General features: G+C 41.4%; 1 protein-coding gene across 3 annotated transcripts in view; it reads right to left on the bottom strand.

Moving 5' to 3' along the window:
• Positions 1-18891, bottom strand: part of SLC36A4 (solute carrier family 36 member 4) — an 820425-nt gene that overhangs the window by 352456 nt on the left and 449078 nt on the right. For all 3 annotated transcript variants that reach the window (XR_011194611.1, XM_069202450.1, XM_069202452.1), the window contains one exon: positions 11767-11936. Coding sequence is in view for 2 of the 3 variants with exons in the window: in XM_069202450.1 (XP_069058551.1) it covers positions 11767-11936 (170 nt within the window). In the remaining variant the exon portion in view is untranslated. The remainder of the gene's footprint in view (positions 1-11766; positions 11937-18891) is intronic.

Raw genomic sequence — 18891 nt, 5'->3', positions numbered from 1 at the left:
AGCTATCGCTTATCCTAAAGTGAGTATTGAATCACTTGTTTTTGAGGGTGATGCAATTTTTAGTTAAGGGAGAGAATCATTTTTTTGCAGATAACGATGGCCTGGGCCACTGAGAAATTCCATGTGTAAAGTGACAATGGCAGCTATTTCTATACACTGAGTGCAGAGATGGGAATGTAGTAATGGAGCGTAGGGCAGTGACAGGGATGAAGGCCTTTACAGCCTATTGACAGAACTCACTGGGCAGCTGAAGTGAGGCCCACTCAAAGACAAATTACAGTCCCTTGTACAGGAGGAGGAGGAGAGATACACAGCAACTCTCCTGAATCAGACAGGAGATTCCTAAAGCACGGTGTTACCTCATGTCATGAGGCAGAAACACCAGCTGCTGCTTCGTAACAGACTAAAGCTGCCTCAGAAAAGACTGTGTACCCACTTCAGGGTTGGAGGTTATATTGCGTGTATAACGTGGCTCTGCAGTTGTTGCTGTGCAGTGGGGGTACTATGGCCAGTACTAGTTGTGTTTCTGCTCAAACAAAGAATAAAAAGAGGGTATGTTTGTACTAATGTACAAATTCAGTACATCTACTCCTAGTCGCCATCACTTGCTGCACAGTGCAGAGGAAGTGCATCTTCTCTTCCTCAAAGAACACATTACTTCAATGCAGAGGCTGCTCTGAGAGTAACAAAGCATCAGTCAGCTTTTAGGAGGAAGAGGAAGCTTCGTCCTCCTCCGGCTGGGACGTAGGTACAGCTAGGGTGGTGCCTGGTATCAGAATGCTGCTCCAGCACAGAGTGCCATGCCTGCTGCTGTAATGTCAGTTGATGTCACGCCTATGTTTACATTGTAGTATTTACAAATTGGTATTTACAACACATATGTTTACCATGCAAAGGAATATAAAATTCTATGTGTTTTACCTTTACTATGCATGATTTTACAATGCGTTTTTCATTCAATCTGCAACATAAATATTCTAGTATTTACCATTAAAAATTAATTATTAACTTAACTATAGAATAGATGAGTCTTTTTCACATTTGGAAAGTATTACATATGAGGCCCCAACAAATATGGTGCAGATGTTTGACAAATAAAAAAGGTCAAAATTGACTTTTCACATCTTATCAATATCACTTACTAATGTATTTTAGGTTTCATGAAATTGGCATAAAGGATACGTTCAAGGATACATTTTACTATGGATAGTGATTTTTGTACAATAGCAGAGCAAATAGTATTTTGAAATCAATGGATGCAAACCTCTCAGGTGACAGCACAGCCCTGAAAGAGGTACACCACTGAGAAAACGTGCAATTTAGAAACTAAAGTCGTTAAGTGTAACTTATATATAAATGTCATAAATAAGGATATGAAACCTAAATAACAAACGTACATGTTAAATAAATCTGTGAGTTTACCTGATAGTTACCAAATCTACAATAAATTAATCCCAAAGAAAAGGTGAATAAAACCTTTGAATTGAAGAAACATTGAATAAATGAACATAAATCTTTGAAAATAAAGTAAAAAAATTAATACATACCAAGAAAATGCTAGTAAAAGTAACATAATAACAATAACAACTTTTTTCCAACCAAAAGCAGTTACTAACTTAAATACAATTTTTCTCCAAGAGATCCTACTAATTATTTTTTAAACAGGATCAACAAATTAAAACACAGTAATGGATTACAAGCAAAAAAGCAACTCATTTAAGGTGTTTTTTTCTATCCATTTCAGAGAAACCTTGAACATTCTGTTTGAAAGAACTACTAGAAATTATAATTGTATTGAAAATTGAGTACCAGAAGATCAGTAAGAAACAAAAACACTGTTTATTGATAAGGATTACAGATGAAGCAATAAAATAAAATAGTAATGAAAGTTGTTTCTAAATTGTATACAGGTAAATATGGAAACATGGCAAAAGCAAACTATGTGTTATCTAAAAGGGGAAATCAGTTACTCAAACATGAAGGATACATTTACTGAAAGGAGAAAAAACTGAACCAAGGGCTCATTGGGAAAGTGTTGATTACTTCTCAACTCATTACAAAGACAGAGACGGATTGCAGAACGGACAGGTGAGAATGAGCAGTCTACATCTACAAGAGAGATAGAAATAAGGGAGAATGTATAACAAATATAACCCCTAGAAGCCGCCTACAGTGAGCCCTGTGATTCAGTTCTATGGCAGATAACAAGGCACTGTGTGGTAGAAATGTCAACTATTCTACATTTGAAAAGAATAATTAGAGAAAGACAGACGATTAATGTGCAGCCAAAACAACCTAATACCTTTAGTGACATTGATATCCCTTGCAAACAAAGAGAAACCCATAACCATAAACCATTACCCAGATTTACACTGTACTTAGCAAAATAAAGAATACCACAATGCCTCATATTTATGCTTTACTGGCAGACAAGGAGTCCTCAGCATACACTAACTTTTTATCAGTCATAAAAGAAACAAAAGTAAACGTCCTAGGAAAATATTATTTGACTTTGAAACTGCCATTATAACCACTTTAAATACACTTTATCTTAAGCAGAAATTCAAGGATATTTTTTCACTTTATCCAGGACGTTTGACAAACAAAAATCAATAGGCATCGTAAGCAGGAGACTAAGGGCCTCATTACGAGTTTGGCGGTCTTAAGACTGCAAACTCGCGGTGGCGGTCGGACTACCGCATTACTAGCGGTCTGACCACCAGATTACAACCCTGGCAGTCAGACCACCAGGGAATGGCCGCCACCATCAGGATCAAAGATCCCGACAGGGTGGCAGCAGTCAGAGTCATGGTCTGCCACAGCGGTACCCATGGCAGCACCGCCGTGCTGATCATGAGTCAACTTTCAGCCAGCCTCTCCATGGCGATTTCATTGCCATGGAAAGGATGGAGGAAAGCCACTGCTGGGGGGCCCATGCACTGCCCATGCCCATGGACCCCCCTGCCAGCACCCTCAGAATGCGCACTGTTTACTCTGCAGACAGAACGCATTCCAAGGGTGCTGTTGTGCGAGAGCATTGGCCTCGGATCCTGAAGCCATTGTCGTGGCACTGTTTCTACCGAGCTGACCGGCAGGAAGGTTGTAATACAATGTTTCTGCTGGTTATCCCGGTGGAAACACCGTAATATGACAGGGGTGACGGCAGCCTCACCCCGCGGGATTGGCGGTTCGACGGTCAGACCAATAAACTAGTAATGAGACCCTAAATGTCTGACAGTAAACTACAGTTCGAAGTTTTAAAAAAATGAATAGCTTTGTGTTTTGTACCTCCTGTAAATGTAGATGGATACTACACCACTATTGTTCAATCTGACTATTTTACACAAAATTAGGAAAAATATACAACGTTGCCAAACTGATTGGAAGAAACATAGACTGTGCATCTAAACCAACCGGGAAGAAAAGCACATAATCATATTGAATGGTGGAACTATTAGCCATTAGTGGGAAGTGCCAACACAGACAATGCTATAGAGGGTTGGCATAACTGATTCTCTAGTTTTATTAGGAAAACATCACCCTAATTTCTACCATTTTCTAAAAAAAGTTTTAAAACGAGCAACGTTTCCAGGTAATGAGACAGACACATTCTTTTACAGGTAGCCTGCACTGCAAAAAAACAAAAGAAACAAATAAATGGCTCCTTTTTAAAATTCAACTTTTTGGAATATTAGTTAGTACAGTAGTATGTATGCACTGTTTTCTAACACATTATTTAAAAAAAACCTTTACTGTACATTAATCTCCAAATATAATTGACACAATTTTACTGAAGTCTAATTTTGAAAAATGGAACAAAATCAATCCATTCAATATACCATAACAACCTGAAAATCTTGTTTAATGGAAAAAAGGCCCATTCACAATGGGTAAAAATGTGTCAGAAGATAAATGTAGTGGTCTAATTTTGTCACCTTTACAAAAGGTGACAAACATTTCAGTCAACACAGTTTTAATTAAAAAATTCGAAAATGATTAAAAAACAAATGACCCTTGTTGACACCAACTTCGGAAATCGTTTAAGGATCAAAACTTCAAAAACATGCAAACAGCAATAAAATGAAAACAAAGCTAGCTATACACATCTCCCCTATGCTCTTCTTACAACAAACATATGATGTCAAAAGTCTGCACTGTAAACAAACTAAGTTTAATGCTTAAAAAAGCAGCAAACCTCTGACTTCTATTGTGAACGTCCACCAACTGCAGAAACAAGCATAGAAAGCTAGACTATATTAAAAAATAGCCATGGTACTACGAATGCATGTAAAACCATGGGAAATATATAAGTAAATAGGTTTAAAAATATGTTTTTGTGCATTAAGTCGCCGCACCACGTCATGATCGGCGCCGCTCGAAGTGCGCGGATTCAACGTTTCGCACAGACGCCGTGATCCCCGACTTCGCGCATCGACTTGTTTTCACTCTTCACCTAAGGTACTGTACTTGGGGGTCTACGCGACTGTTTCCAGCGCAGCTAGGGTCGGCTTGTTGGGAACGACTCCGTCACGACGCCGTGTAAACACCTCATCGAAGCATTTTGTGTTTCTAAGCGCTATTTTTTAGTTTAATCTTTAAAAATTCATAACTTGACTTGTGTATGTTGGATTTTTGTCGTTTTGGTCTTGTTTTGTTTAGATAAATATTTCCTATTTTTCTAAACTGGTGTTGTGTCATTTTGTAGTGTTTTTATTAAGTTACCTTGTGTGTTGGTACAAATACTTTACACCTAGCACTCTGAAGGTAAGCCTACTGCTCTGCCAAGCTACCAAGGGTGTAAGCAGGGGTTAGCTGAGGGAGATTCTCTTTTACCCTGATTAGAGTGAGGGTCCTTGCTTGAACAGGGGTTAACCTGACTGTCAACCAAAGACCCCATTTCTAACACCGGTATGATTATTTTTAGACATTACAAAGGTTTCTTCATCTAAAAACATTGGTCACCCTGTTTTTTAAGTTTACATAAAGAAAACCAGTATAAGAGGGAGTATGTTTCTATTAACTCTCTCACCGTTATAAAGAATTTGAGTTTTAATAAAATGTTTCTGTAGGAACCATTGTCTTTCATAACTGATTGCGTGGTTGTGTTAAAAAAACCAAGACATTTAAGCAAATTCAGGAAGTGGTAGCAATACCTAATTTCTTTTCCAAAAAGTTGTTAACCACAAGGCTAAATGAAGCAGTTGGAAAAGACGGTGACCCAAGAATTTAATCAAACCAAATCCCACTCAAACTGAGTAACTCATCGAGACCTCTTTCAAACTAGAAGCATGACAGGAGTCAGCACATCTGTGTAGGCCAACAACACTGAAATATGAACAGCCTGGCACCCCCACCAAAATAAAAGCAGCAGGTCAAGTCACAGTATGTCAGACAACAAAACTCTCATGTGGCTGTGCAAAAGTGCGAAGTCACACACTGCAGAACACTCTGCATTAAAGACATGCGGAACTCACATACATCTCAAGTTATAGTAGTACAGTGAATTTCATGTTGTGCTATACCCAGAGGTCATAGATTCAGCCTCTGTAGTGGGTAACATACAGCACAGGAACACCTACATGATGTGCGTTGCAGCAGCAAGGTTCTATTCGTGGTCGAAATGGAAAAGAAGTAACTAAGGGGTCTACTATAACAAGGCTCCTGCACCCTTAAAGGCTCATCAGGGGGTACAATTGCAATGCACTGGGACAATATTCACCAGGAAGTACACAAGGCAAGCTGGGCATGGAAGGGCCTACACACTTCCTGCAGAAGTCAAAATAAAATTACATTTTTTCATCCAGAAGCGTACAGTGTACCTCACTGCAATCCTACTGTGGAAGTACATGTCTCTCACTATCGCTCCATTTGGTGTTCTTAAGGGAAAATTGGAATTGAGATACCAACTGCACCATTTCATTAAATGCGAGCAAAAAACAGTGGGTGTAAATCACCTGTGAAAATACAGCATGCACAGAAATGCAGGAAAGTGGGTCTACTGATTCTTTTTTAGGAGTGGAAAAAAAGAAAAATGAGATCAATTGCCTTGATAAAGTATTCGGGTGCTCGGGTGGGGGGAGCAGTGCTTGTTTCTTTGTCATGATTTTTTTTAAAGTTTGTTGTTGGGGAAGCTACCTGGCCCTCATCAATATAAAAAATGGCCATAGTAAAAATGTTTTTTTCTTAAAAAACGCACATTGCCATATTAGTGTTTGACACTTACAAGAATTGTTAAAAAGCAGAATGTCGTCACTCGCAGCGACGTTAGTGGAGTGACTCACTGCCAATGCTGTAGTGAGTTGGAGAAAAAAAGTGAATGACAATAGCAACCCAGTGGATAGAGAGAGTTGATTGAAAGCCCCTATCAGTATGTTATGTATATTAGAACATTGGAAGTTGGCAGCTCCATTGAAAACAATGGAGTGCTGCGGGCTTTTACTGGCCGGTAAAAGCCCGCAGCGCCAACATTCCAATGTTCGCTTTGTTCACAGCTGCAGCTGTGAACAAAGCCTCACGGAGCCCGAGGGGATCTTAATCCCCGCGGGCTCCGTGAGCAATTTGTTTTTTTAAATAGAACATTCTGCCCTGAGTGGCAGAATGTTCTAATAGCCTTAGAACCCGCCATAGCGGGCTCTACCTTGTTATTAAAGGCCCTTTCCCTTGTTAAATGCCCGAGCCAAAGGCTCGGGCATTTGACGCGGGAGCGGGCCTTTAATAGCCGGTAGAGCCCGCTACGGCGGGTTCTAAGGTATATTAAATTCTAATAAAAACAAAATATTTAATGACTGCTGCTGTGCAGTGCAAAGGGAAAAAAGCTTGTGGTGTATAAACAATGCATAGATGGGATGAAGATTAAATATGTAGAAGCAGCAGAACATGTGCACACCCATAACACCACATTGCAGCTGCCAGAAACAGGACTAGCACCTCCCTCTGTGTAATGTACCAGCCAGCAAACCAATTGCATGAGAGGCAAAAGGACTCCAATGCAGTTGACGCTGTAAAAGGCATTCTTCCGTGAAGTCCACCCTAACAATAATGGTTTTAAACAAACAATTCAGCGCCAATGGGTATGGCTTAACTGTGCCAAAGCATATACAAACAGCCATTTACAAATGCCCTTTACATGTGCTGCAGGCTCAAATGCTATTTATCACACTAATATGTAGCTACAATGGATCCCAACGGAAACCATTGTGGTTACATATTATTAAATACCCAGGAAACTGAGGGACACAGGATTACCCCATTGTATTGAATGGTTTATTGCATTAAGTCCTACAATATAAGCTTTGCACGTGCAGGGGAACAAATAGTAAAAAGATTGTTTTTAGTATTTAAACTTTTAGGAGATAAAGAATTGAGTTTGTCAAACAGGGTGATGATTGAGCATACTTTTTTCAGATATAAAACAATCCGTCATGCATTCCCACTGAACCACGTCCCTGAAGGTGGAATGGTCTCTTGATTGAGACAAAGCCCATTCGATGTGTATTTTAAAGATGTGATAACAATAAGTATTTAGAGGACTACACTTTCAAGCTAGACCTAAAAATGATACATCATCCACTATTAAAGAGTTCCAGTATAAAAAGGGACAGAAAGAGACAAGGCTCAGCTGTTGGCAGTCAGATACTTAACTAATAAAATTAAGCTTCCTAATAAATAATTAACATAAAATAAACTTACAGAAGGTACACAATAGCATTTGTGCTTCGTATTCAGTTGTCCTTCACTTTATCATGGTCAAAACATCAACCTGCACATATACTAGGACTATATTACAAACTTCCAAAATATCGTCAATCGAAGCTCGTTTCTGGTCTAATAATGCAATTCTACTGTTCCTTGACTCTAACTCCAATATATAATTTTCTTTGGAACCCATTTTTAGACAGAAGCGTCCATTACTAATGGCAATCTTGCTCTAAGATTGACTTCTTTCAAACTATCTATCACTCAAACTATAAATATGCAACAGAATGTTCAAACTGCAAGCTGAAGCTCTCGTTCTAAAATCTCCTTTCAATAAAATGTAGCCGTCAAGTCTCTTTTATGTGTTAAAAACAATATATTCAGTGAAGCAATTCTAAGTATAGCAATGCCTGCTGGAGATTATTAGGGAGCTATTCCATTTTTTTTCTTTTTTAAAAATATGTTCCAGGATGATCTAAACAGGTCCTTGAGGTAAAACTTTCAAAATAGAATCACACAGCAGCTCTTTATCGCTGACAGAAATGTATTTACCTTGCAGCGCTTAAATATCATTACCTCCGAATTAACCTAGGACCCTCTGCAGAAGCATGAATGGCAGAATGAGGCTGATCAAACATCTAGATTTCAGAAGCAGCCTCAGTTGCATACTGCATTTACCTGCAAATGGATTTTCTAACTTTAAAAAGAGGGAGCCTCACAGAAACTGGGACTGGTTTCAAATAAAAAAATCCACCATCCTGTTTTGATCCAGTGTCCTAAAAACTCACAGTAAAAAGGCAATTACATAATTATTATTTTTGGGGGAGGGAGTGGGCGGCGAATGTTGCTGAAAGAGTGTTAACCTGCTTTTGTGCTGTAGTTAATATCAACCGCTCAACTTGAATTTTTGGCCAGATCACAAAACATGTTAGATTGGAGCTCATATGTTCGCGCTAATATGTACCCTTGGTGGAAAGTCAGTCAGAGTTAGGTGCAAATACCCGTTATCACTGTTTTATGAAAGCAGATTGAGGAGGTGGTAATATGTGTGGTACGAAAGTTTGTGCATATTTCTTGTGTTGGTGATGTGTTGTTTTTTTGGGGGGAGGCGTTGAATTTTCGTGCTGAGATATTGCATTGTAATATTGATAGTGATTGTTGTGTTGCATTCTTAGGTGGCTATTTTGATGCCTTGAGCCCTGTGCTTTTATTTTACTTTGTGCTGTCATCGTGCAGAGTTATGTTTTCTTTTGAAATGTCAACAAATGCTGCTGCATTTCTCGTTAGTTATCAGACTCCTTTAAACGTCCACCGACAAAATGACAAACCACCATTTACCACTGCCTAAGGGGGTAAAACATCACTATTCCAACTCCTCAACTATTTAAGAAGTCAGTCATCCAAATAGTGTGACAGAGACTAACTTTAAAATAATGCTTCCAGTGAAACGGTGCATAATGTGCACATGTGAAGCACAGATTCAGTAAAGGCAAGTGTATAAACCACAGGAAGAACCAATTCAGATCATGTCGAGCTAAACATAAATATCCCATTGTAAATCTATTCAGAAATGTTTAAGAGTGTACCAACAGAAGCCCTAAACCCTTTATTCATTGACACATTCATTGCGCCTTATTGTATTTGACAGATTTAGTTCCCACTCAGACATGGACAGATAACTGTACTTAGGAATAGGAGTGACAATAAGTGATATGGGAGAAGAACTCAAATACTACCTTAAAACGAAGAGTGGACATAGAACAACTCAGGACATACAAGAGTTTGTTCTTCTCCAGCACTTCCATCCCCAGGCCAGTATTTAAGGAAAATTAAAAGATATGAGCACTGGAGCTGCATGTTAACTCACAAACTTCAACATTGCCTCCTATAGCAGGACATCACATCATTTTGGGGGAGCCCTCCATTTATTAACTCAATTAAGTTATGTTTTCTCTATTTTAATTAAATGGTTTCGTGGTGTGCCACTTTCAACTTTCACCTTGTAAATAGGAAAAAAATGTTTTCCAGGGAAGAGAAAAAAAACATTATTTGTCGTCACCTAGTGGTGAGGCAGTGTAAGCTGTCTGATTATAAATGAGCAGGCTGGCCATGTATTTTTATTATATAGTGTAGCTATAGTGGAATAGGGGGAGCACAGAACGCTTAAAATAGCAATTTCAACACCCCAACTTGCCCTTCCCGTGTAATGGCCTAGAGTACACTGTTCCGTTGTGTCTCTCTTAATCATTATGTTTATTACTATGGTTGTTCAAACCTAGTTTCACCCGTGCCCACCAACTCCCCGCCCACCCTGGGTTGCCCACATGGCTCATGAAAGCTATTGAATCAATAGATGTGATATGATTGGCACACCAAGTACCCAGTCACTGAAGAAAGAAAGGTTGCAATACAATTAGGATTACCTTGTCCTCATTCTGGGAAAACCATCTAGTGAAGCTATTACCAAAAATCATTTTTCACACGGTAGAAACAACAGAAAAATAAAAAACATTCAAGAAGTGAATCCTGACCCTATATCAAGTTTCTTTTCATGCTGAACTCTTCTACTGCAGAAAACAAAACATTTAAATCGTGCCTTCCTCTTGCAAGCAAAGGAGTATGCGTCACGCCCAAGCAAAGGAAAGACAGTTCCTACACATCTTTAAGCATTCCCTCCAAAATTCAAAGCACAAGACTCATTTTCAATCAGCCTCACCACAATGACAATGCCCAGGGTTACCTTCCCAGCTCACACCACCCAACAAAAGAGGAGTTCTGGGTATTGTCTCACTAGTACGGTGAGCATGGATGGTACTGGTACGTCATTCTCTTTTTTGTTAGAAGCCCTTGCACAGCCATGCTGTACACAGATACACTGCGCATGCTTTATCGCGTGCCGAGTATCTATTTATAGCATGTATTTGCATGGGAGGCAGAGAAGGCATGCTTGGCAATCTCAGGCCTCCAGCTGCAAGACACCCGACTGTGGGCCCGGCATGCGTGTCCCAGAGCAAGATTTGCCAGGTAAGTGGGACCGGGAGATTGAGGCCTTTCATCATACCTGGCAGCCTGAGGGTCATTTTTACTGTTTTTGAAACAATAAAAAGAACCCTGAGGCTGGCACAGCATGCCACAAGTCCTATACTATTTAAAAGTGGTCCCTCTGTATTCTTTTGACATGCAGGAGTGTTTCACTTTAGTGCATCAGTTTGCATCACCATATTGAGAGGCATTTATTAACAGTTTTAATAAATGACTCAATATAGTGATAACATTGATGTACTAAAGTGAAAGGCTGCAGCATGTTGAAAGCATACAGAGGCGCCTGACCACTTTCGAATTCCACCTGCTGTCACTGGCAGAGATGAAGGAATGGTAGGCACTCCCGAAGACCTAGGATGGTTGAGAAACAATGTGCCATTCTGCCAACTCACTGCAATCCTTCCTCACTCCCACGCATGTTACAATTTGGCAGCAAGTCAGATTCCAACATGGCGTATGTTTGACTGGCAGGGGACAAGGTCAAAGTTGGAATCCCACCACTTGATTGCCAGTATCTCTACCTCCGCGCCTCTTTCGCACTGCAAAAAATAATGGTGTCAATAAATTGAGACAGGAACTTTGAACCTCTTTAGAAAATTAATTGAGAGGCAGGGCAATGACAACACTGTTTCTAATATCCAACTTTCAGGAAGCTTGGGAAACATAACAATGTGACCGTAAATGAGGCCTCTGGGTAATATAATCAAGCCAAGTGATGTTTTTACAGCCTGATGCTCATTTACCACTGCAAGTACAATACAGAGGCAGGCCAGGACCTCTTTAAAACTGGCCATTGCATTCGTTTTCTAGATGGCACAAGTTTGCATTCTGTTTTGCAGATGGCTGAGTTTGTTTTGCAAACCAACATTTTAATGTGAATGCGTTTAACATACAAAGCTTCTTCAAGTAAGTGATCTTTGTTTATCGACAGGCCCTTGTACTTAAGCCTTTTTAAGATATAATCAATCTACACATTTATCACGATCACAACAGTAGGCTGTATTGATTTTGAGATGAATAATTACTTACAGGTCATGCAGACTAACAGTGATCTGACACAGAGTTCACAGGGCAGCTTCCATTTCTTCTGGACTTTGGATAGAAGAGGTGGAAGGATGATCTCTGCTGGCACATAGTACTGAATTGCATAGGTGACAAAAATCCCAAAGGAGTACAGGACTTTCACCAACTGGTACAGCCTTTTAAAACAAAAGCATTTAATTTTCAGGCAGATTTTGCAATCGATTCATTATTTTGTTATAGTTTGCCAGTATTTATAACATTCTGAGTGAACTAACCTGCACAGACATTACATTATTAGGTATAACAACGATTCATAAACATACAGTTTAGAGCTGAGTAATCGAGCAGCATTTTAAGAAAAAGCGTTTCCATCAAAAGCTGTACCTGTTCACGTAATTACCTATCACGCCTAGTGCCCCCAATCTTGGTCGTATTGAAAGCTCACTGAAGTGCCAAGCGCCGCTTTTGTACGTGCTTGGGCTTTAACAGTATAACAAGGTTGAACAGCCAAGAGCCAGTGCTTAATTTGTGCTTGTTGTTTCCGGTGCTGAGCACCGGCACTTATTTTTTGAGGGCCGGGGCTTTTTCTTCTGCCTCAAGCATTTGCAGCGAGCAAAAGACACATATGGGAAAGACGGAGGAAGAGAAAAACGAAAAAGCGTCACAAAGGGAGAAAGTAGAAAGCAGCAAGAGTGAGCTGAAGGGCACCGGCACCTTTTTATTTACAAATTAAGCACTGTCAAGAGCTACTCTTGAAGGGTGATATAAATTTACAAGCACAGATACAGGTTATAACTAAATACACGTCCAGATGAAATGTTACTGATTTACTATGTTTGCCAAGGTTCACTGCGAAAAATGTAGAATGGCCAGTCAGTGTCCAGTGGCAGTACGTTAAAAAGGAGAATTATCACTTTTACACACGGGTAGGTTCAAGAGTTTAGTATAAAAGGCTCCTACTCGACCAGATTACCGTCTACGATGCCCACCTGATCGAGTTTACTCACCTTCAGTTTGTTCTTCTGCCTGCTCGTCTGTCCCCTTTTATTACTAGTTAGTATTCGTTTATTCGTGTCAGTACTAGTTGTCTCCTACTTACACCACAAACTCACAGTTCTCTTTTTATGTTAACCTTACGTACGCTTTCATGCCTGCTTTTGTGTATGCTATTATGTCATTCTTCTCAGTGCTATGAAGCCAGTATCTGTATAGTTCCTCCAAGATTACAGAACTTTCTTTCTTGCTTGTACTAGTCTTACCACATCAAATCCGAGAACATTTTCTGAAATTAAAAAAAGCAGCAGAGTCACAGTTGAATTCCTTATTTTCAGTTTAGGGCTAGACATCTTTTAAGCAACCTCAGCCCAATCGCAGCACGCATTTTAAGAAAAGAGCACAGGAACACCACCATTTTCGATTTGAAAATTAAACCAAGGTGCTCCGACATTGGCTTACAAGATCAATTCTGTATGTTGTGTGTGGAATTCTTGTTAAAGCCTAATTTGATCGGGGAAGCGTTCATTCTTGTTCCATTGCATAGCAGGAGTCAGAAATTGGAAGCTCGCTGAAGAGCAGTAGATAAAAGTGCTGCCAGAACTGGACAAGCAAGTCTAGTAGGCACTGGTCCAAATTATCCCAGCGTGAGCCCATATCCCATAATGAAAAACGTGTCTTGAGAATCATGTTGATGGACAGCATCCCATAACACTTGCACTGGATGTATATTGCTTCTGGACATGATGTCAGTGAACTAGAGGTTCTTGCTGCGGCTGCAGCTGGACACTGGTTGTGGTAAATGGCCAGGAAGCACATACAATAACTGGGGTACAGGTGCCAGTAAGCTGGCATGCCCTTGACAATCAGACCAAGGGCCTTATTTCGAGTTCGGCAGATGGGAAAGCTCATCCGCCAAACTCCCAAACAGGGTGGCCGCCGTCTTTGTGGCGATCTCTCTGCCGGAGTTATTAAGAGTTTCCCGCTAGGTTAGCAGGCGGAAACCTCCGTTTGCGACTGCCGGCCTGGCGGGAAACAGGCTACAGCATTGTCTCCAGCTCGCAATTGAGCTGGCAGCAATCCTGTAGCCAGCAGGGTACACCAGCCCCCTTGCAATGTTCACTGAACACTGCAATGGTGCTGGGCAGTTGGGCCCCTGCACTGCCCATACCAAGTTCATGGGCAGTGCAGGGAATCCTCTGTAGCCCTTGTTCTCCACCATCCTTTTCATGGCGGTGTGACTGCCATGAAAAGGCTGGCAGAGAACAAGGTCGTAATCCGCATGGCAGCACTGCCCTAACGGATTACGATCTCCGCCACCGCCAGGCAGCCGGGATCATGGATCCTGGCGGAGCTGGCGGTCTGACTGCCAGGGATGTAATGTGGCGGTAAGATGACCGCATCAGCGGCGGTCCTGACCGCCACCCGACTGTGGAGGTCTGGAGACCGCAACAGTCGTAATGAGGCCTTAGTGTTACTTCTTGGAGACCACAGGCAATTCTGCTCAAACGTGTTCACACTAATGCAGTGAATACAAAATGGGCCTTTCTGTTCCAATGAAGAGTGCAAATACATAAACAATGCTGCAATGTCCTGTGATGGGAAGAGGAGAAGAAAAGGTGGCAGTGGGAACATGCAGATTGTATGGAAGACAGCTACTGCAAGGCCTATACAGTTTAACTGGCTGTCGACCTTCTTTGAAGCTACTCAAACTATGAGACGGCCTGCCTGGGGTACCTTAGTCCTTCATACACTTCACAGCATGTTACACACAGGCAATCAGGTACATAGGGCTATCACCCTGGGGGAAGCCAACTGTGTCCTAATCAGGACAGGCTACATTGTAATTATTCACTAACCTGGTCAGCAGTTAGACCTGTACCCCATGACTATAATCAGCTGCTATTACCCTTAGCAGTGTCTTGACTTATTTGTTCTGACATGACAAGTCTTCATGACGCTCTGCCCCGCTGTGAAAATCCCAGTAACTGTAACAACACTGTTGTGTGTCTGGTTTAAATAAACATACATCACTGGAATAGGGAAAGATTCAAAGGAACAGACAATGCCCCCTTTTGCTCATCTCACTGGACCAGACTATTTGGACACATCAGCCTAGAGTTTGCAAGGGAACAAAATCATGACAAAACTGCGGCCAATTATATGGTCACTGCTAGAGCTCAGTGTTTAGTTCTGGCAGAGAAGGGTTGAAGCCCAGCCATGGTTTCAGATTGGCTGCTGGACCATCTGATAGAAATACATATCCCGGTGGGTGGATTTATGTACTGGATAACTTCCATCACCATGGAACATGAACTGTACCTTAAGAAGAATGCTCTTACATCAGACTGGTTCCCCCAAAAAAGCTGCACTAGTTTTAAGTGACTGTTTGACTGACCCTCCCAACTAACAAGTTTGTACACCCAGGCATTCAACTATTCATGTTCATCTTTGGCTTCAAGCTGAAACTGCACCAATGCCTGAGGAAGGACAAAGGCAGACCTCCTAGTGAGTCAGGATTAGTGAGTCAGGATTAAAAGGAAAGCTTCCTTGTGTTTTGAAAACCTACCTTAAATTTTCTCAAGAACCATAACACCATCTGCAGGTTTGTAGGACCACCGATTAGAAAGGAGTTGTCCAAGACCAAGGACCTGTTTTTGCTGTCCATTTCAAAACTGGGATCAACAGGGCTAACAGTGAAGACTTGACTGTTGTTGATTGTCACCAAAGGCAGAAAACGAAGGAAATTCTCTGTGTCAAGCTGCCAGGAGCAAACGTGAAAAGCTCAAGTAGCCTCTGGAGTGAACCACGGTTGCTACAGTGTTTTGTTTTAGGGTCTCTTCCCCCACTGCCCCACCGAGACAGACTCCTCGTTGTCTGGGGACTGTGAAATGCCAGACCTGGTTACATACACTCTGTGGTCCCCCATGGCGCTGCTACACAGCAATCTAAAGCTAAACCTACTTTGAAAGCACACCCCTTCCCTTTTGTTGTTCGATAGTGCTTTGTGTATTATCACACAAGGACTACAATCACCCATGCGTCCAATTGACGGAACCACTACTTCACCCAGCTTTTCATGACCATCAGCTGAAGGACTGCAAATGCACAGGCCAGAGTTCAGACATCACACAGGAACACCAATGCACATTCATTTATCTAAGAAAAACCATAAGACTTAAAAAGTCTAGGTAGAACGTTGACTCTCATGAGCAGGCCAGAAACTGCTAATTTGCCCATTGCTCTGCAGATGCTACTAGTGTGAACATGTTGTTTATATGTACATTTAGAAGAGCTAGAATGCCTGCATAAGTGCTAAAACATACCTTACTATAAAGCCATACACATTTTGTTATAGTATAGAACCTTCTACCATAAATACAAGTCTTGTGCTTGCTTTAGAATTACAAGACTGCCTGGATATTGCAATGAGTGTGCACCTTTCAAACATTACATTGTCTTAGACTGTAATCCTCCACACCACTCTTCAGGTGTAAATCTGGACTGACTGCTCTCACAGTAACCCGATAGTGAAAGGCTAATAAGGAGATCCTCAGTATTCAATGAAATTGCAGTAGTAGCTAGTTTATGAGATTTCAGAGACAAAAAGCAATACTGCCCAGGTGCTCCGAAGTTGTCTAGCCCCAAGAGAACTGGGCTAATACATTAGAATGTGAGAAAATGTTCCGATACCAGCACAGTAGACACTGCCTTCACCACCCAGCCATCAAGAATGGACATCCTGAGTCAGTGCTTAATTTGTAAATAAAAAGGTGCCAGTGCCCAAAGCCCTCCTCTTACACGTGGCTGCTGCAACTAAATGTGGGAACACAGAATACTGAGGCAGCGTAATCCTGAAGCCATCTCGGCCTCTTCAATCCATATAAAGCCACTCCCTGCCCCTTCAGCTCACTCTAGCAGCTTTCTACTTTCTCCCTTTGTGATGCTTTTTCATTTTTCCCTTCCTCCGTCACTCCCATATGTGTCTTTTGCTCCCAGCAAATGCTTGAGGCAGAAGAATAAGCCCCGGCCCTCAAACAGAAGTGCCGGTGCTCAGCACCGGACACAACAAGCACAAATTAAGCACTGTCCTGAGTGACACCATAACCACAGCCAACACTTCAGTGAACACTTGTGGGGCAGTTGTTAGAAAAATGGCAGAACTAGGAACTAAGGGCCAGATGTACCATCACGGGCCATTGCGATTCGGTAATAGCGATTTTTAAGAAATCGCTATTACCGACTCGCAAAGGGCCATGTATCACATTTGCGAATCGGTAATAGCGATTTCTTAAAAATCGCAAATGCAATTACCGAATCGCAAATTGCGATACCTGCCCCATTCATAGCTGCAAATATTTTGCATTTCCAAAATTGCGATTTCTGAACCAGAAATCGCAATTTTGGAAATGCAAAAGGCCAGGGTGCTGGGGGCTTAAGGCCCCCTCTCCTGCACCCCAAAAACTTTTTTTTAAACATGTAAGGTACACACATGCCAAAAGGGCATGTGTGCTTTACATGTTTAATTTAAAAATGCAGTTTAACTGCATTTTTAAATTTTGCACCAGGTTACCACCTGGTTGCAAAGCATGGTATTTTGCAAGTGCAAAATGCCATTTTTGGGAAAATCGCAATTTGCGATTTTTTCCAGAATAGCCTTGTGACCTGGAAATTGCGAATCGCAAATTGCGACTCGCAATTTTCAGGTCGCAACGCAAGAAATCGCTATTTTAGCGATTTCTTAGTTGTGGTCTGCGAATGCATTTCATGCATCGCAGACCACGGTTTTGCACTCGCAAACGGCCGATTTTACCGTTTGCGAGTGCAAAATAATTTCATACATCTGGCCCTAAAAGTGCTAGGACTCCACAGTGAAATGGGGAAAAGCCTATGAGTAGAGAGAAACAATTTAAGGGCTGAGAAAACTTGGCTCTATGACTGCATTTGAACTTGCACTGCCAAATGAAGTGGTTTAATAGACAGAGATCCAGGATGGGTCTGAGGCCTCTATCCTTGGGGAGGGTCGTTGTTGAGGGGGACCAAAAAAGTAAGTAAAGTTCTCTCCTATAAAGATACAATATCAATCAATTTCCCCTTTGTCTCATGAGGCAAAAATGTCTGCCTCCAAGACTGACTTGTGTGCTGGGGAGAACACTATGGTACACTGCTGTAGTCCCGGGGACAGAAGACTTGCGGACAAGCTGGAGCAGTGACTGTTATCACACAGCTGGCGACAAAGTAAAAACCCCTCCTCAGTTACTGAAAGCAGATGGGAGGAAGGGGAGGACTCTAGGTTTTGCAGCTGGTGGTGTCCCTGAGATCTTTTCGTCTTAAAAAAAAAAGGCAATATAGCCATGATGTAGGTCTTGTCTGGTTGGAAACGTTGCCATTGCCAGGCGGGTTGCCCTATACAGAAACCACAGAAGCAAGGTACTCTTGGTGGAACTGCTTCACTGAGGAGGCCAAGCCCAGCAAGTGTGGCATAGTGCAACACTTCTTAAAACATTACAAGCAGGTCTTGACCTTCTTTGTGATAAGCCTTTTTCATATCAAATGGCATTTCTATGAGGGCCACCCAGTCTTCCCTTAAAAAATAATTTGGAGCACATGCAACCATGCCAGGGCAGAGTAACTGTTGTGGATATGGATTGAGCCACTGTGTTGGTGAATTCCAGGCAACACTTCAAGATGTATTTGAAGGCATCAATAACATCACTTACCAGATCTAAAAAACAGCTTTTTCATGTGTTTAGGAAGACTGATTACAGTCATCTTTGTCAATCCAGACAAAGTATGGACATATCAGCTGAGAAGGTATGTAGGATTGGCAATGTAGAGAACTTGACTGCCAGATACAGAAACTATTCTGCCTATAGAGTCAAGTCATTTTGCCTCATTGTCTAGAGGAGCCTTCGGGAAAGCATTTGGGCTCAATTTAACAAACAACGATTAAACCACTAGGTTCGTTGAAGAGGGATCAGAAGAACAAGTTACTTACCTTCAATAACAAATTATCTGGTAGAGGCATATTCGAGTTGCGGATTCCTTACCTTAGAATTTCTCCCAGGTGTCAGTCAGGATCCAGAGATTTTTCTCAAGCAGTACCCCTGCATGCCGTTAGGTGGCGTCGGTCAACTC

This window comes from Pleurodeles waltl, chromosome 8, assembly GCF_031143425.1.
Source record: "Pleurodeles waltl isolate 20211129_DDA chromosome 8, aPleWal1.hap1.20221129, whole genome shotgun sequence".
Taxonomy (NCBI): domain Eukaryota; kingdom Metazoa; phylum Chordata; class Amphibia; order Caudata; family Salamandridae; genus Pleurodeles; species Pleurodeles waltl.
Note: the sequence above shows the minus strand (reverse complement) of the source record. Positions and strands in the feature narration are given on the sequence as shown.